General features: G+C 43.4%; 1 protein-coding gene across 4 annotated transcripts in view; it reads right to left on the bottom strand.

The window, feature by feature from the left end:
• FOXP4 (forkhead box P4) overlaps window positions 1–20513 on the bottom strand; it is a 179269-nt gene that overhangs the window by 56217 nt on the left and 102539 nt on the right. For all 4 annotated transcript variants that reach the window (XM_066626239.1, XM_066626241.1, XM_066626240.1 and 1 more), the window contains 2 exons: window positions 15242–15364; window positions 5858–5944 (listed from right to left, as the gene is read on the bottom strand). In XM_066626239.1, the coding sequence (XP_066482336.1) occupies window positions 5858–5944; window positions 15242–15364 (210 nt within the window). The remainder of the gene's footprint in view (window positions 1–5857; window positions 5945–15241; window positions 15365–20513) is intronic.

Below are 20513 nucleotides of genomic sequence, written 5' to 3'. Positions count from 1 at the left end.
GATGGGGTTTGAGTTCTTTAATGCATTTTGTCTGCACTCTGTTTACATTAGACGCAGCTGAGCGGGTGCAGCTACTGGGGTAACAGGCGCGTCACTTTGATTTATGAGCACATCAAGAGGAGTTTCAGCTTGACACTCTGGACTGACAGGAACACTTCATTAATCTGACGCCTAGGTTACTTGCTGGCCAATCCTTGTGTGTTGCCCCCCTCCCAGATTAACCATGCAATATCAGCTGGTATGCTGGGGCAACTGCCTGAGAGGAGATTCCATTTGCAAGCTCTTCTTTCTCTGTCTCAAAGTTTTCTAAGATTTGTAAAAATAGGGACAGCTGGCTTAGCAGTTCAAAGATAGTAGAAGATTTCCAGTCAAGCTACAATGTATGCTTTGCATATGACAAAGTTATCAGTGGCAATAGGATTACGTTCACGTCTCCCAATAAAAATGTTGTCCAACTAAAGGAAGCAGCAGTTTGCAAAATAGTTTAGAAGAGGAGGAAGAAGAAGAAATAATATCACAGTTAGGACACTAACTTTAGACTCAGAAGACCTGGATTTGACTTCCTGATCTGCTACAAGCTTCCTGTGTGAATTGATAAGTCACTGGGATGCCTTAGTTCCCCAAAGAAAAAATAATAACTCCAATTCTCAGGGAGATTTGAGGCTATGAGAATAAGTATACTGACAATTCAGAAAATCTCAGTTATTATGGAAACAACTATTTGATATACAGTACACAGTAGAACAGAGCTAAATGACAGAACCTATTTAATAATTATGAAAATAAAATACAGGTGTGCCCCAGTATCCACATCTTTAATTGAAACTGTGGATACGAAGGAACGTCCCCCCACCCTCTGGAGGCAAGGGGTGCTCCCTTTAAGATTAGCATGCTACTTGAATAACTACAATGAACCTAATGCTGCCAAACAAAAACAAATTAAAACATTGAGAAGAAAGCAACCTGAACCAACAGAATTGAACACAGCATTGAATTGCTATGGGGAAAAATGGTTTTAAAGTGTACGAAAAAAACCCAGCAACATAGCAAGGAACCATTAAACATTTGCTTACTTGCAAGTGAACTCATGACCATGTAGTTTTGCTTTCTACAGGGTTCAATACATTTATCAGCTTGAAGGGAGGGACTCCTTTTCAAGTTTTTGGGGCCTGTGTCCATCAGATTGGGACCATTCTGGTGGTGTTGCATTCTTCTCAGCCTGCCCTTTCCAATGAACCAATGCATTGTCACCTACTCATAAGTAAATGTGCACTGTGGCTCAGTTTCACTTTCCATAGGGCTCAATGCATTTTCCTTGGCAACTTCTGAGCATGGTCAGAAGACTGTACAGCCAGTTAAAGCAACAGGGCTCCAAGCGAGTTAGGCGCTTAGAAGAAACACAGTCAGAAGCACTTGGGAAGATCCACAGATACTCCTCACTCATTTTAATAGGTACATGCCAGTGTTATTTTATTAACTGAGCAGGATATCACATTTTTTATTGTTTTATAAGCCCAATTTCACTTTATAGTGGTGTTATTTTGTTTTTACCATTTTAGACTGCCTCTCAGGGAAGCCCTCAATGGATGGACGTGCGCAGCCTCTGCTGGGCTCACCCTCCAGAGGCAAGGGGAGCAGAGCTCCCCTCACCCCTGGAGGTGGTGCATGCGGACCCCACAGACCCAATTCATGGATAAGTGATTCCATGGATACAGGGGGCCCCTACAGCAACTGAGCAATGATTTATTAACTAGGCAATGCTTTCTAGGAGCACACATTCAACAACTCACCTTGAGAAGTTTCATTTTGAAGTTTTAAAAATTCCAGGCCATATGATATAAAGATAGGCTTGAAAGTATATGGGCAATGACCTAGCAATTTAAGTCAAGTCCAGTTAAGCCTTTTTCGGACTTATTAATTTCAAGCACGTGCTTAATTCTCCCACTGAAATCAGCAAGGTTTAAGAGTACTAAATTTTGACACAATTCATATTCTAATGGCATGAGGCCAAACTACACATAATGCTCAATTACATATGCTCTCCCCACTCTTCAATCTGTCTCAGAGTGTCGGAGTGGGAAGGGCAAAATGTTCTAACTGTTCCTCCTCTAGTGGGATTTCTACTGAAAATTGCTCCCCCAAGTCACTTTTTTTCCATAGGGGAAAAAAAAATATGAGTATAAGTTCAGTATCCCTTATCCAAAATGCTTGGGAGCAGAAGTGTTTTGGATTTCAGAATTTTTTGGATTTTGGAATATTATAAAGAAAAATAAATATATATATACACATCTGCCTTCATGCTCTCAAATCCTCCTCCATCATTACCTCTCCACTTCCACAGCCCTGTATCCCCTACTGTCCATCCCAAGGGAAGGTCTCCCATGCCCCTCCATTTAGCTTATCCTTCAAGATAATGGAGCTGGTCTTTCGAGATTATAGAGAATCATGCATCCTGCAAACAGGGTTGAATATCTGCTCAGTGATACTCAGCAAGAACCGCAGATATCATGCGGGAGCCCCATTAATTAGAACAATCTGGACCTGGGTCACTTTGATGAGGTGGACAGCACTGCCTCCTGTTCCAGCTGATGTGTTGGCCGAGTAGCACTCCAGTATGCTTTGCATCTCAGCGAGTTCAGGCTCCGATGCAGGTGGCTCAAGTCTTGCAGTGATGCCGGGAGCTATGGCACATTCTCCCTGGAGGTTTCTCAGCCCAATCTGCAGATCAGGTAAGGGCTCCCCCCAACATCAGTGCTCCAACCACTTCAGATTTTGGAGTTTTAGATAAGGGATACTCAACCTGTACTGTTACCTTTTTCCTCTCAAGAGAAAATACAGCTGAAGGAAGGGATTTTTTTGCAAAAAAAGCCACTGGAGAAAAATGGCTTAAGCCCTCCTAATTTTTGACAGATTATGGCTTCCATAGCTGTATCTTCAAGAAAAAGCACTTGGAAAATCTACATGTGACACAGCATTACATGCAGTTTGGTTCTGAATTCCCATCCTAAGCCTTTAAGTATGTAGCCAGTTATCAACTTAAATCAACATGAAAGCAAACACAAAAAATACCCACATAACTTGCTAAGATAATGATCGATATTTTACACAGCAGCTTGATGCTTTCAGACAAGCGCATTAACCGATCATCACATTCTAAAAAATTATCCCAGGGTACACTGCTTCAGAAGGAAGATTTCCTAATTGTGGCAGGACAGCATAACACGAGTAACCAATCACTGACAGGCCAGAAGTTGTCCCTTGCTGCTTAAGTACTCTAAAAGCACAATCCTATCTTCCGCTAGAACTGGCAGGCCAGGATGCCTGCACTGTATCCAGCACAAGATTGGGAAGTGGCTCAGCTAGAGGCAAGGGGAAACTCTTCCCCTCACCCCTGGGTAAGCCACCATAGCCCCAATGGGTCTCCTTGGACTTGCAAACTCCAAGGAGAACGGAGTCGGGGAACAGGGTTGGGATCTGGTGTAACAGCCGGGTCACAGCCCCACCTCCCACTCCCCACCTGCCTGCCCGCCCCAGGACTGCCCTCCACCCACCTCCCCTCATCCTGGAATGCCTCCCTCCTGCCTCCTCCCCAGCCTCCCCAGACCCCTGCTTCAGCTGAGCTTGGTCGACACAACCTTCTGTTCCCAAGTCAGCACGGAGGCTGGATGCAGCCTCTGTGGGCCAGTGTGTGTCCCTGTGCCAGGGACACTCCTGAGAAGGCACAAACGTGATCTATGGCAGCTTTGCGACCCTCCCGGGCTGGCGCAAGCAACTTTGAGACAATCTGTGTGAAGCAGTGAATTGCTGTGGCGTAAACATTATATGGCTGAAAATGCTATTCCCTCATGTAGCGAAGTGAATGGCCCATATGTATACAGTTTTAGTGTGTATTGCACAAGCCCACAAAAACGGATCTTTATTTTTGGCATCGACACTGGTCTGGCCAAACTTGTACAATCCATATAGTGAGATGCTCCACAAAAATAGCTCACAAGGCAATTCCAAAAATTGCAACAGGAGCACGTTAAATGGCTACCTCGTGCCCACCATAATGTACAAATGACTTCTTAGTAACCCAGCCAATCTGAGCTGTTTGCAATGTCAGTCATGGCCAGGTGGCTTTGTGTTGGGTGCTATTTTTACAACCCACAGATCAAACTGATATCAAATAAATTAGAAGCAGCATGAACAATTCATGAAATGACAGAACCTATCAAAATCTGTTTTAAGGAGCAAACAGAACAGCACACTGTTGTACTACTGTCTCTATCAAGACAGCATTAACTGGAGAACTTGATAAACCCATTTTTAATATAAACAGTGTCAAAAAGAAGTTAGCCACAATAATTCATAACAAGCTTGACATGAGGGGTATGATGTAAGTATTTCAGAGGTTTCCGTAGAGGTTCACGGTTCTCCACTAGGCAGAGGGTGAAATGAATACTATCTCGTATCACAAGTGATTCATAAAGGATTTTGACTACCCAGTAAACTCTGTACTGCTGAATCAGTTTCAACTTGCCCTTACATAAACTGTATGGAACATGCTAAAATTTTTGCAGCACACAGAATTTTAATCAGGCTAAACTGCCAGACAATTAACTACATAAATTCCACTGTTAAAGACATTCAAAAGGGAAAGGGGAGAGGGTATATTGCAAATTGAGTGTCTGAACCCTGGGAACTCTATTATTCTCTGAATCTAACAGTTAGTTCATAAATACTTCTGGCCTTTTGTGTTATTGAGACAAGCCTATCAGATTTTCCAGATTACCATAGCATCTCAACATGTGCTTTCAAGACAGCACTACATCTGCCAAAGAATGCTGTCACAGTACTCTGTAGTGCAATGCTGATTCTGGCAGGAATGCTAACAGTAGGGATGCCACAAATATCTATGATTTTCAATTTTCAGATCCAACAATAATATATTTGCATCGCAGACAAGTATCATGAAGAAGTAACAGGTTTTCAAACAATGAGTGGGGATCTATGAAGTAAAACAAGCAGTGACTTATTGCATGAGATCTATGCAATAAAGCATTTTACACTATACATGGATGGATAGAATGTTTTAGTCTGAATAGCCTGTTCCTTCAAATGGGAAAGAATGCATTAGTACAACCTGTTCTTTTGAAAGGGGAACTTTATGCAATTCTTGGGGGTGGGGGCCATAGATCAGTAGCAGAGCACATGCTTTGAATGGAGAAGATCCCAGATTCAACTCTAGACATCTCCAAGTGAGGCAGGGAAAGATGCTTGCCTGAAACCCTGGATAGCCACTATCAGGTCAGTGTAGACCAGTGTTTCTCAGACTGTGGGTTGAGACCCACTATGTGGGTTGCAAGCCAATTACAGATGGGTCCCCACTCATTTCAATATTTTATTTTTAATATATTAAACCTGATGCTACCATGGCATGTGACTGCATTGGGGAAATGTTATAGATCTGTACTTTTAACAGGCTACTCTGTATATGTTTTTGTAACAATGATAATACATGAGACTTACTCCTGGGTAAGTGTGGATAGGATTGCAGCCTAGGATTTTAAAAAAAATTTCCTCCTTGATGATGTCACTTCCAGTCATGACATCACTTCCAATGGATCTTAACAGATTCTCATTCTAAAAAGTGGGTCCCGGTGCTAAACGTTTGAGAACCACTGGCACTGAGCTAGATGACCTAAAGGTGTGATTCCATGTAGCAGCTACATATGCTCATATCCTCCTAAGAGCTCTTTCAAAGTTTTGTTTTGTTTTGTAAAGGAAAAGGGAGGTTGCTTGCATCCAGTTATACACAAACAAATTACAATTTATTTCTATTTTTAAAGGCCATGTGTGCAGAGGTAAGACTTACCTCTTTGGCTTGCTGCTTTCCAGCTTGCTGCTGAGTCAATAGCTGCAGATGAAGCTGCTCCTGTTGCTTCTTGTAGTATTCTTGCAACTGAGGAAGAAGCAAGAGAGAAGAATACAGAAAGTGGATGAGACACGTTGTGTTTGAGCTGAGACTGTAGCGACTACTTATTGGCCTTCTGACCGAGCATCGGTAAAGCATCGCAAGGGGGCTAAGAATGTGGTTCTTGGTGTTTAACAGGCCCAAGATGCAGTTATAAGATAACTAAATTGAACAGGCTCAAAATAGGAATGTGTGGAAAAAGTTGTTTCTTTTTTTTGCACACTGCAAACGCAAAGTTCTTTGAAGCTTATACAGGTGTGTGCCGTTTAACAACTGTTCGCTTAACAACAGACTGCATATATGTCAGTGGTCAAAGCACAATAAAGATGCTCTTAATGAGGCAACTGCGACTCCCATAGCCTGCAGCAGAGTGTCTGTTTACACAACAGAGAGGCTCTAAATGCAAAGAAGAGGCAATCTATCTCCAGTAGCCTGTGCAGCCAGCTAGTGTCTGGCAGGAAGTGTGTGTTTACACAACAAAGGCAACAGACTGGACTGGATGTTCACTTAATGACCTAATCGTATAACAATGGGGATAGGAGAACATTGTTAAGTGGTGCACACCTGTACCTACTCACAATTATTGTCCTTTGAACAGCATTCACACTTGGCCAAGAAGGTATTTGAAACTCAGTATGTCAGAGGCAGCCCCCTCCCTGCTTCTATTCACTGGATCATACTGGCACTTGGAGAACTCTCAACCACTAGCTCCTGCTCCAACTACCATGCACTGTCACAATCAGTTGTAAGGCACGCTACAGTAGTGTGAAGGATCATCACACCAGTGGTAAGGTTGGTACCGGCCTGCCACCACCAAACAAAGGCCTGTACCTCCTGGGACAGATAGGTACTCTGCTGCTTGGCTGGGGGGGGGGCGGTGGACGGAGGGCAGGATGAGGGCAAGGAAGGGATGTAACAGGGTGGGAGTGGTGATCACAGCTACCACCATATTGTATCCTCCTTCTTGGGGGTTGGACACAGGGTGGCTTGGATTTGTGACAGTGATATCACTGCATCCAAGTAGCCCCATTGGGCCTGCTGGGACTTTGCCTGGGATAAAGAGAAATCCCACACTGGATGAAGCAGAAGCTGCACCAGTGCCAGGAGTTTTGTTAGGATTGGGCTGTTAGGTTCCTTCACACTAGTTTGGCGTCACATGGATAAAAACTGTAGAATTATTAACAAGTATTGCACCTAAAATGCTTGGAGCCTGCCCACAAGGCTGTGGTTTTCTACAGTGAGCGCTGATTAAGTTATACTTTCTCTTCCATGCCTCTTTGCACCTGCAGCACCCACAATTAAGTAAGCTTAACTCTTTAGCGTTCAGCACTAAATCCTCATTTGCTAAACAGAGGCAACTGATGGATTTGTGGATCACCTTCCTACTCATGTAGAGACAGAAAAGCCACTGCCAATACTTGGTTTACAGGAAAAAAAACTGAGGAAGGAGGACGGGAAGAAACTATTCTCTGCACACTACAGAATTTGGGGCTCTTCCAGTAGAAGCAGATAGCCAAATGTAATGTTTTTTGAGAGGATGTGACAAATGCTTGTAAACAAATTAAAAGGGTCAGACAAAGGAGCATTCCCAGAACTGATGAAATACATCTAACAGCAGATTGAATTACACGAGACCCAGGCTGTCTCAGAGGAGGGAAGGCGGGTGGGGAAACCTAATGTGGTGGTTTTGTTTTTTTAAAATTTTCAATTTCAATCTAACTTGGGCAACTTTTCCCTGAAACTTGTTAAACCAAGCTAAAAACAATAAAGGCACAATCCTAACCAGCTTTCTAGCACAGGCATAAATGTGCTAGTGGGGAATGTACTGCATACTGCAGTTGGGGGGGCAGTCATGGAGGCCTCCTCAAGGTAAGGGAATGTTTGTTCCCTTACCTCGGAGTTGCACTGTCCTTACCTCTGTGTTGGTTAGGATTGTGTCCTTAGTTAGGTTTCCTCACACACCCCTCCTCCTCTGGTTTGCCACTTCACTCAGCCCCAGCCACTTCCAATGGCTCCCATCTCCAACCAATGGGGTGAAAGCAGACAGAGAACATTTTTTTCTGAATATTTTTGAACAGCTGCTGGTTAGGTTTCCCTGCAACTTTTCCCGTCCTTGAGTATACACAGAATTTTTCATCTGCAGGGAATTCTGGAACCAAACCAACACCCTGTGGATAATGAGGATGCACTGTAAATAAGAAGCATCAAGTAGACCCTGTTTTTACCATTTCAAGAAATTATTATGGATGGTCCTCCTGCTACATCAAGTAACTTATTTGGCTATGCATTGTATTAATGCTCATTCCTCAAGCTCTATGAATTTTTCCCCTCATTCCCATTAAGTTTAATTCTCACCTTGTTCACTTGATTTATCCTTACGTGTTAATACCTTCTTAGGGCATTTTCACACATGACAATAATAGTGCCTCTGAGCACCTCTTGCACTATTTTGTGTGTTAAAATTGTTAAATGCTGAATAAAACCACAGAAGAAAATCATTTTTAAAATCAAGTGTGCATTCTAGCCTAGATCAGTTTTACATTTATGTGTTGTTGCTTTAAATATTTATTTCCTTCTTTTAGATTTTAAAAAGTGGTCAACAAAATTTAAACCCCATTAATACAAAATTAAATAATCAAAAATAACATTAATGCATAATAAAGAGCAGAACACCACAAGAAATGATAACCCATTACATTCAGGAAACAACCAATGAGAACAGTAAACCAAGAATATGCCAGACTCAGAGGATCCCCAAAGATGTTCTGAAAAAGCAATTGCATCTGCCTGGTATCTGAAGAATCAGCAGAAAAGGAGTGGAGCAACAGATCAAGCAACACAAATGTAAAGGGAACATTATAGGCTCTTATCAGCAAGATAGACCAAGTCCCTGTACCCAAGGAGCTTACAATTTCAATTTTTGACTGCAAGGAGGACAATGGGGGTTGGCTGGTGAATGGATGAGAGACAATGTGCACAAGGGATGAATGTGAGCAGAGGCAGATGCAGTTAGCTGCCCAAAAATCTAGTAACAGTTAGGGATGAGGATTAAAGCAAATCCATCTAAAAGGGGGGAAATGACATAAAGGTGGGGCCTTTGTATCTGTGGGGGATAGATTCTTTGACCCCCCCCCCACGGATGCTGAAATTTGAGGATAATTAAATTCACAATTGGCCCTTTTAAGCTGTGCTCTGGTCCTCTCTAGAGTACTTTCTGAAGCCTGCAGAGGCAATGTGCACCTGCCCGATGCCTTTGTGGTCTTCCGTATGGCCGTTTTGGCCAAAAGCATGCCACTTCCCATTTCCCTCAGGGAAACCAGAAGTGATGTTTTTATGCCACATAAGGCATTCTGAGTCCGGGGAAGCCTCTGGAGTGTCTGCCGGCTGCCTCTGCAGGCTTCAGAAAGCCCTCCAGATGCAACCAAAGCACAGCTCCAGCTGACTTTGGAGGGCTCAGATGGAGCCAAGCCTAGCTCAACAAGGGTCCAGGATACAGAATCTACGGATATGGAGACCCCACCTGTATTGCATTAAGTTGATGACCTCTCTTCCTTTGTGAAGTGTCCTTAAGAAGGGGAAATTTGCATTGGAGAAGTAAGAGAAGGGAAGGGAGTGCTTTACCATTCCCGTCAGTCGCTTTTCCCCTGAAACTTCTCCCCCAGCTGCTTTCATCTCAGCCACTATTTTAGACCTGTATGAGGTAAATACAGAACATTAGCACAGTTAAAAGAAATTGAAAGTGAGTGGAACATGGTTGGGGGGGGGGAGAAAAGATTGGCAAGGAAATGGTAAAGAACTTCATTCCCAAATGGAAACTGTCTCCTCCTGAGGGCTCTTTGCAAGTGACAAGGCTTCACTACTCACAGCTGCAAAGTAACATGCAGTCTGTGCATCGATAGGGTGGTGCATGGGGCGTGGGCCAAAACGGGTGATGCGCATGGGTGGGGATGACACCACTACTGGCCAAAAAAATTTTAAATCTTGGTATTTTAAAATAATACCATCATGCTATCTATATCATTCAATGCGTGATTTCATGCAGAGTGCAACGAAACAAACTGTGTTGAAATATCTCTATTTTATCAAATATTCTATCTGAAATATTTCTATTCTAGCCAAAAAACCAGCAGGAGTGGGGTGATGGTGCAATACCATGCCCATTGCCCTGGGCACTGACCCACCCACTGCATAGGAGGAGGACCATCAGGGGGTGACACACTGGCCTCCCACATCAGGTGATGCAAAGCCTAGTGATGTCACCACATGTAGTTTAACCTTGAAAGGAAAAGGAATATCCTTATTCCACTTCCTCTATTTAATTAAATAAGTTGTTGCACAATAAGCCTGTGATTCTCCAGGTTCCACAGCACTTTGTATCTTTCAGCTCCTCCGAGAGTGTAGTACTTGCTATCCTACTTTCAGCTCAGAAAGGACTTTTTAAAACAAGGTGATATAAATAAAAGGGACAGATTTAAATTACTGATTTGAACTTTCCTGTCAGTGCCTCATATGGTACTAAATAAGGATGCATACTAATTGAATAATTTAAATTGATAAAACAGATTAATCTGCAACTAAGTAGAATGTTTATAGTATCTGGGAAGATATTTTGAAAATAATTTTAGCTATCCAAAGTAGCTAAGAATCCAAAATTTTGGTTTACTGGAGCCCATAAGTCTCTTTAGAAATAACTAATGGACTAGAAGTTTCCAGAAATGCAGGCTAGTATTTACTGGGCAAGGCAGTTTATTTTCATAAGATGACAACATCTTTGCCTATTTATTTATATTTATATACTGCTTTTCAACAAGAAAATGTCACAACTTTGTTTAAAAAGCAAAATAAGTGAAAAGATGGTTCCTTGTCTGAAAAGGGCTCACAATCTAAAAAGACCAGGAGAAATGTGAAAAACGAGCAAATTCTAACACACTGGTACTTCTAGAAGGCACAAAAATAAAAATATACAAAAACACACACATAAGCTCAGAGGTTGATCATTAAAGAGTAGTTTTCAAATGTATGCAATCAGATGCAATTACAATCAGCTTTTTTTTTAAAAAAAAATTCTATTGAATTAGAAGAGTATTAAAAATCTTATTTAAATGTTAAAAGTCAGATTTTTTAAAACTCACTTGTTATCTACCCTGCTTCTTTCTTCCCACTTTTAGAAAAGACTTAGAAATGACAGTGTGGGCTTTAACTGGTACACATCATTAGAACTCAGGACCTTTGTACAACTATAAGTCACATCTTGCTTAGTGCTTCAGATCTGCTGGCTGCAGAACAGGCATGTCACTATATACTGCTCAGAAAACACTTAAAATGCTATAATGTGACAGTAGATCTCTTGCTAAAGGGAGCTGCTCACTGTGTGCCAAGAGGCATTATGCTTGGATTTATCCAGGGAATTCCAATACTGGTTTCATATGCTGTGCCCTTCCAAATAAAATGACTTACAGATTTGATTTGTTTTCCACAGGAGGGGGCCAGAACCACAGAAGAGGTCAGCACAGACTTCCACTACCCCAGGAACAAAAGCTGGCTCCTGAGGAATGCCTCTGGGGATTCTGGGAAGGTCCTTATCAGCTTATAGTTGACAGTGTTGACAACAGAAACTTTTCACTTTATGTCTGCTGAACAGGTTTGGAAAGCCTCCCTGTTTACCCAAAAGCCAATCAAAACCAGGTCTCTGTATAGGATTTTGAGAACATTGGGTCAAGAGGTGAGAGGTGTGATATTTGGTTTTCTTCTTGCAGAGAATGCCAGCTATTCCGGTCTAGGCTGTTTAATTTGCAGTCAAACGTGTTTCTCAATCTGGCTCCAAAGAGACTCAGAGAAGGAAGGACCCCACCCAAGTTAGTGTTTACCCTTTGTTCTTTCCCTGGGGCCAACCTTGACTCCTTATCAGCATGTTTGAAGTAAACAGGTACGAAAGGCAGGAGGAAGGGTGTGGAGGATGCTGTAGGTTTTCATGTTCACTCCCCCTCCCTGAAGCATGTGTTTGTTCAACAGTTGCACTTTGTTGGGGAATTTTATTATCTCTTCCCTTACTCTTGCTAGTGCACATTTAAGCAAGGGAAAAAGAAAGCATTTACCTTCTGCCAAATAGAGGTTTCATTTGTGAAAGAGCCAAATCAAGCTGTTAAGCTTGGGTTTTATCCAAACACTCAAGTCCAAATTAGGGGACATGGAGATGCAGTTCAGAGCCATGAGAGAGAGAGAGAGAGAGAGAGAGAGAGAGAGAGAGAGAAGGAACGAACAGATAGGTACAGAATTAGGCCAAGGAACATTTGTAGAGGAAAAAGTCTATCCAGTTACACACAATTATAATGAAGACAATTATCTAGGGGACAACAAAAAGATGTGCTTGAAAACAAAGCTTTACTACCCTAAATGACAGAACATTAACTGGTTTGATTAACCCATTAAAATATTTTAAATCAACAAAAAAAGGTATCCACTATCAACTGGGCAACATTATTTTAAAAGTATGTTATTTTTAAGAATTACTTTGAAGAATCACATATGGTAGATACCTTCTTAGAAGAGGACTTTCCCCTTCACTCTCACTCAGGAGGAGTATGCCTATTTAAGATGGTGCGATATAGCCACCAGCTAAAGACAAAACAAATGCAGATTTTCTTTCAAAGCTAATTTTTATATGCAGACATAATCTATTAATCAATAATTTAAAACTAATCCACTTAAAATGCAATCTATGCATGTCTACTCAGAAGTAGGCCCCACTAAGTTTAACGGGATTTACTCCCAGGTAAGTGCATACAGGATCACAGCCTAAGATTCATGTAGTTGGTGATGACTCTACACCGCACATTTCAGGGCCACCAGGATGTAGCTGTAGCTGCTGAAAAGGGGCTGTATGTAGCTCAGTGGCAGAGCAGATGTTTTAAAAGCAGGGAGTTCCGGCTTTGGTCCCTGGCATAGGAACATTCTCTCTTATGCGGGTCTTGGAGAGCCACTGCCAGTCAGTTTAGCTAATGATGAGCTAGATGGATCAATGGTCTAACTCAAAATAAAGCAGTTTCTGATGAAAAAACATAGTTCCTTTGTTCACAACCCAGAAGAGATACCAGGACTAATGCTTAAGTTTCATGGTTACAGGAATTCGCCCTTTCATTGATACAAAAAATATATATATTTCTGTGGTGACTGGGGACATACTGGTAGTGGTCTGCTCCTCCTCGTGGTGCCACTGGAAACTCTCTGTCTTCAACAGGGTGAGCTGAACAAGGACCAATACCGGTGATAGGCCCCTGCAACAGACTGGCTGGTTTCCCAATGTCTCATCAAACATGGTGGTGACCGGGGTGGGAAGCCCTGGTGCCAGTGCCTCCCTACTTCTGCTTAACTGCCTCTATGCCAGGCCCCATATCAGTGGATGCGGTTATTGTTACAAAGCCAATCAGAGCTATTTGTAGAAGTGAGGAGGCCTGCAAAGGGGGCTGTAAGCCTTTTGCACCCTGTTAGAGGCCACCATGACACCCCCCCCCCCCCGGTAAGTAAACAAGACCCTTGCTCCTAGTGGCACAGTGATCACTACGGTGCTGTCGCAGCCCCCCTCCCGCCCATGCAAACATATTTGGTTTCCAACTCCCTTGTAGGAGTTTGGGAATCATTGCTATAGCATGTAGCCCAGGGTCCAGGAGGACTAGGGCAAAGCTCTTAAATGAGCTGAACCAACCACATGTAGGTAAAAGTGTAAAAACACAAAGAACAGTTTATAAAAACACACGGGGGATGGATTGTGCAAGGGGGAAAGAATAAGCAGGCTTCAGACATGGCTTAGGCATTGATAGTACCCAAATTCTGATCTTAGCAATAATACAAAAAAATCATTACAGGCAAAATAATACCTTAAAGGGCCTAAACCTCACTGTTCCCTGACTGCACTTACCTCAAGAGTTTATCACATCTCTCTGATTCCCAAGAGGCAGTTGAGAGCTTGGCCACACACAGATGCAATCTCTAAGGAGCCAAGCTAGAATGCACTCAAGTATCCTTGGGCCTGACCTTAAGAAACCTGAGGTTTCTAGTTTTCTGACTGGATAATTTATGACCACTTGGGCATTCCTATCTGCCCTCTGACACATCCAAGTGGGCCTGGATGCCCAAAAGGCTGGGTGCATGCCATTTCCAGCAGGTAGGCAGGCTAGGGCTTTTGTTCTTGCTGGCCCCAGATGAAGGGATGGTGAATCCACAAAATGACCTTCTGATTGACCCTGTAGTCTTTCTGCAATGGAACCGATTTCAAAGTGCCTCAGAGAAAACTTTTCCTATTGAATTTTACACTATTTCTTAAGGGAAATAGATCAGAAAAGGAATAAGGAGAGCTCATTCATCACTGTATCTAACTATAGGTATCTTATATCTCACATTTTCAAAAAGTTGACTATCATTCTGGATGAAAAATAACCCAGTAGAATACCATCACTGGACAAATAAAGTTTTATTTGCAGGGCACTATAAGTTAAGGGCACCTATAAGTACCAGATCTTTAATAAAGGGAGCACATGAATGATGTGGGCATCCAGTTTAATATTTCAGTCTTACTGAAATTATTCACATAATATATCACAGAAATGGCCAAAGCAAGGAAAAAGGAGCAGAATCAGGACCTTTCCAGATTCGAATGTTATTGTTTAGTTAAGGTGCACATGCTAAGATTACTCATTTGTAAGGGTTCCAGACATTACCCAAAGCAGTGCTGCTATAGCAAGAAAATAGCATTTTCCCAGCACTCAAATCAGAGTATTTTTAAAAAATGGAAAATGCAGTTTCCCTCGCTGCAGCAGGACAGCCACGTCCCATCACCCCGCTACAAGTCAATCCATGTTGCAGAGACACATTTTGCACCTTAGTACTAGCTTAAGGCTCCTGGGCAGAAAGAAAACAGCCAGTTCTACAAATTGACAGTTTAGGGACTTGAAAGAAGCTGCCTTTCATAACAGTGAAACTGATACAATAACTTAAACTGTGCTAGAAGTTCCAGTTCAAGTTCTATGCACAAGCATAGCGCAATGGAGAAGATCAGTTCTTAAACTGGAAAACACTGGTCTTCATAGTCCAGGAGTCAGACCCTAACTGAACCACTATACACTAAATTTCCCTGAGCACACCCACATTTCTCAGTTTACACTGAAACATAAGGACAGGAAGAACACTGCACTTGCGTGTGACAAATGCAGACAAAAGGTCAAGTTGACTTTCAAGTTGACACAAAATGCTCACCTCAAAAGAGATTGTTTAAAAAGCAGGTGCCCTTACCTGTTGCAGCATAATTGCTTGCTGCTGCTGCAGAAGGGCCTGGAGCTGGGGAGGAGACAGAATTTGTTGCATCTGCTGTGGGGTGATCATCTGAGGAGACATCATGGCCACAGACACAGGGACCTACAGAAAGAGTACACACTGTGAGCATTACAATACATATCAAGTGTATGGGTAGGTGTCACCTACCATTTAGGAAATCCCCACATAAGAGAATCTTGTACTTCCAGTTATGACTTTGGTACATAACCAAAGATGGGAAAGAAGATCTAATCTTCACCTGGATGAGTATGCCTGCTTTGTTTCTTCTCCTGCCACACGGGCAAGAAGTATTTGTTGTGCACAGATAACATGGGATCTAGAGGGTTGAGGTATACTGAATGAACAGAATGAAGCTCACTCCTTTAAAAAAAAAAATCACAAGAAAATGTTTCCCAGAGTTGGGATAAGCTGATCTGCCCAACCCTACATTTTTACTCCAAAGTCTTAGATGGATCAAACAGAGTGCTTCAATTTCAACAGAGAATACAACATTCAGATTTTAAACTGACATTTCCCTAGAAAGCAAGCAAGAGTTCTGTTAGTGGCAGTTCATCCCTAAGGGAATGGGTTATGGCAGTGGTTATCAAACTTTTCCGGCTCGCACCTCCCCTGATCCTTGTAGCCATTGGCCACGGCTCCCCATTACAACACCTCACCTCAGTTATCCCCAAAATGGGGATGAAGGTGTTATAATTATACACTAGAAACAAGGCTGCCAGCACTCCAAGGCTGTACTCCTAACCACACTTACCTGAGAGTAATCCCCACTGAACAAAATAGGACTTACTTCTGAGTAGACCTGGTTAGGATTGTGCCGAGTTTGTTAGCAGCACACCAGGAGGGCTTGGGAAAGGGAGGGGGGAAGTGATGAATTTGCTGGGGGAGAGGAAGACTTTGTTTTGTGTGCATCTGCTAATTACAAACTGATGCAAACTGAGACCTAGAGACTGTTTGGTTGGAATCCTAAACCCACTTTCCTGGGAGTAAGTCCCATTGAACACAATAGGACTTACTTCTGAGTAGACCTAGCTAGGATTGTGCCTTTTGTCTTACAATAGCAGCCAACAGAGTACCACCACCCCCCAAAAGGAGGCAGGAGGAAAAAGGGGAATGGCTAATAAGGATTGAGTATTTGTATTTTTTAATCAAATTTCAGAGACAAAGCCATCAAGAGTGGCTTTTTTCTCTTTTTTGGAGGGGGAAGAAAAGAGAAATGTGAAGATCCTGGGTTAAGCTGACACAGACCCCAAGCCTATATAGGTCTACTCAGAAGTAAGTCCCATTTGAGTCAATGGGGCTTACTCCCAGGAAAGTGTGGAAAGGATTGCAGCCACACCCAGCAAGATTACAACTCACCCCAAAGTAGACGGGGGGGGGGGGCTGCTCACAGACACCCAACAAGCAGATGCCACCCCTGTTCCCCCCATGCAAGACAGAGGAATGCAGGCAGGGGCATTTGGACACTAAGAGCAGACTGGGCTCCCCAAGTGGAGGACTTATTCTTCCCTCCCACTTTGAAGCCTGCCAGGAGCGCCCCTGTGCTGATGAGATGCAGCACCTCTGAACTCTTCTCTCCTCCAGCCTTGACCAATCCCAGGATGCCCAGGGCGAGGCGCACACTGGGAAATGTAGTCTTTGGGGCGAGGTTGCACATGGAGAGAGCTCCATGATGAGATGCGGCACCTCTGCCTGCCTGCTCAGCCCGCCTTCTCTCCCACCTCCCCCCACCATGTTTCACATGCCCTCCCAGCCTCATGCTGCCCCACCCACCTCATTCACAGCTGCAGAAAAGCAGCAAGTCAACAGGCAGCATGTGCAGCAGAGCTCAGCTCAGCAGCAGAGCAGCCGCCGGCCACCTCTCTCCCAGAGATGCCTGGCGACACCATAAGGATGCGGGATGCACAGATTGAATACCTCAGGGTTATGGGTAGCCTTTCACTGTAAGTTTACCCAGGTTATAAGAGGCAACCTGAGCATTTATGTGCATATACACAAATTCTTTCACCACACTTAAAATGTACTTTCCCTGTCTAAGCTGGGGGGAGGGAGAGTGAAAGCCAAATGTGTTATCACCAGTGATGTCATAGGCACCTTCTAACAGTGCACGCTCTCTCTCATGTAGTAGTACTAGTTGGGCTGGGCTTGACTTTCCATAAAAACCTGAAATGCTACAAAAGCTTGCCTAACTAGTTTGACCAAATACAGTGGCCAGACAAAAAACAAACATGTATACAGTGGGCAGTGATGACTCCACAATGCTTATGGCTCTCAGAAAGCGATTGCCTCTACACAGTTGAAACTTTAAACCACCTGCCCTTGCATGTCTTTTCCAGACCATAAAATGGAATAAGGTTATTATTTCTGGGGCCTGCACTGGTATCAAAATAGAGCAAGCACAGCTTCAGAACTGGGTCACCAAAACTCACTAGGGTTTGCAAGTGGGTCAGAAGTTACACATGAAGTTCAATGAACATACACCCTTATTGGAGGAGGGAATCAAAAACAATTCCCAAAATCACTCTGAGGTTGACCACTATTTCCGCTCTGTTCCCTCTGAAAGAGATTTCCAGTAAACAGGCCATCTGAATCACAAGACACACATTTGTATACAACTATTCATTGTACATTTGCAAAGTTTGAGTAGCATGTAGAACTGTAATTCTGCTCATAGCAAACAATTAAAATAACCTCCTCATCATGAGGTGGGGGGAGGAGAGAAAGTGCCAGATGCTAAATTAAGCAGTCTGATGCATTTGTTAAATGAGAAAAAAAGCGCTCTCTTAAATTTTTTTTTAAAAAGGGGGGGTAAGGAAATTTAGCATAATGCATGCAAAACCTAAGAAAACACTGCACTGCTCAAGATTCTCTCAACAGAAGCTGTTAACCAAACTTAAGGAAAATACACAGCATAACAATAATGTGAGAAGATTTAAGGGTAGCAATCCTACGTCAACACCCGCTACCTTTTCCTACAGGTATAAAATGCAAAATATTGTTTGGTGATTATTCTCCACACATCTGCCCCTCTCCCACACACTGTCATGCCCCCTGCCCTAATCTCTCACCTATGAATGTGGAATAGTAGCAGTTGCTAAAGATCTAAACATTCCTCAGTTTCCTCTAACCCAGTGGTTCTCAAACTTCCCGGGAGATTTACTCCTGGGGTAAGTCTTTGCGGGGGCAGCAAAGCGATCCCAGGATTGCACCCCTGTGGGGGGAAGGGGGCTATTCTTTAATAAACCATACGTGCTCCCAGGGTCCGGGGGTATGGGGAGCCCTGCGGAGCGCTTGCAGGACTCCCCGCAGCTTCTAAACAGTGAAAGTTCCGGTTTAGTCGCACTTGGAACTTTCACTGTTTAGAAGCCATAGGAAGCCCTACAAGGGCTCCACAGGGCTCCCCACACCCCCTGGACCCTGGGAACATGTATGGTTTGTTAAAGAATAGCTTCCCCTTACCCCGCAGAGGTACGATCCTGGGGATCGCTTTGCTGCTTTCCCCCTGTCCCCGCCCCTTAAAGGGAACAGGGCATTGTTACACAAGCTTGTGGGTCACAACCCTCCAGTTTGAGAACCACTGCTCTAATCTTAAACCCTGTGGCTTCTATATTTGTCATACACTTAAGCAATTCTTTCTGTAGATGCCCTAAATGTGCACCTTACTTTTCAAGCAAGGTTGAAAATGGAAAGTAGGAAGAATCAGAAGAACTATGAAAACAGCCTTCTCTCCAAAAGCCACTGTTAAGTGAGCCACAGATTACAAGCCAATGTCTACTCCCCGATAGTTTAGGGGAGAAATCTGTGTAGATGCAGGAGGATAAATCTGAACACTGTTACAAACACTATTTATTTTGTATCATAGAACTAGACCTTCAAGACTGAGTCCAACCCCCTGCCAATGAGGCTGCCCACATCCCCCATAGATGACTTTTTAGACTCTGTTTAATGACCTTCACAGATAGAGAGTCTAACACCTTCAGAGGCAGACTGTTCCATTACCATTCCTACCATCAGAAGTCCTTCCTAATGTTTGAGGCTTCCTTTGTTGCAAGCCCAATCCTGCCTAAATCCCCGCATAGTGATGCATTAGCACAGGTGTGGCTTCGGCTGCATCCTACATGGAATTTTCAGCTACCCCAAGGGAGGTCTCCTTAGGGTAAAGGACCATTTGTTCCCTTGCTCCAGCCATCACTATGGGGCAACTTGAACCTGTGCCAGCTCATTATCCTCATTGACAATTCCTCATTTTCTTGTGCAGGTGGATCAGGTGTGCACTGCTGCCAGTCCTACACCCTTCCTGTTCCCAATTTCCCCTCTTCCCTGCGCCGATTACTGCCCCATTCCACCTACCCCTTCCCCTATTCTACTCTCCCCCTGCTCCATTCAACCCACTCCCTGCCTCCCACCATCCCTCTACACCAGGCATCTAACAGGCGTCCCATATCCAATGGGGTGCAGAGCTGGCTACTTGACACCTACAGTAGTGACTGGATCATATGCACTGGCCTAGTCACATTTGTGATAGCTGTAAAAGAGGTCACGGCTGGAAAATGCACGTTCCACCAGCACAATTCTCCAGCTGGGCCGCTAAACTCATATGGCCTGATTCTACCCTGCAGGTCAAATGAAAGAAGTTCAAACACTCTTCTTGGGGAAAGGAATTCCACAGAATTGGGGAAGTTACTAGGAAGGCTCTGCTATGCACTCTCCTCCAACAGAACGTGCTGCCTCTTTCAACGGACTGAGTATGCAGTGTTGACCTTAAACGGGTGAGTGAGCTGGGGAAAATGGGGAAAATCATTCTCCAAAATTTGGGTCCAATGCCATAAGAGATGTTTGAGGACCATATCAGCATCTTGACCTGTGAGCACCTTGAAATTCACTGGTAGTCAGTGAACTGCTGCTGGCATATGCTCTCACTTACCAACATGTTAACATTTTGTCAATCCTTGAAGTTACAAAGACACAGATAACCACTATGGAGGTTCTTACTGTCTAGAAAGGGGCACAGCCAGTTTACTGTAAATGAAATGACAGATGGTATCACTGGCTTCTGTGGCCACCTGCTTATGCCGCAGTAGTAACTGATCCAGGAAACACTCAGGCTGTATACCTGTTCTCACAGGATTAATAGGTAAATTTTATCCTAGAAGTGCAGGTTATAAATTTTTAAACTATAAATCAATCAATCCTCCACTGCCAAGAGATCAGGCCTCCCAAACAACATCACTTC

This window comes from Tiliqua scincoides, chromosome 4, assembly GCF_035046505.1.
Source record: "Tiliqua scincoides isolate rTilSci1 chromosome 4, rTilSci1.hap2, whole genome shotgun sequence".
Lineage (NCBI taxonomy): Eukaryota > Metazoa > Chordata > Lepidosauria > Squamata > Scincidae > Tiliqua > Tiliqua scincoides.
Note: the sequence above shows the minus strand (reverse complement) of the source record. Positions and strands in the feature narration are given on the sequence as shown.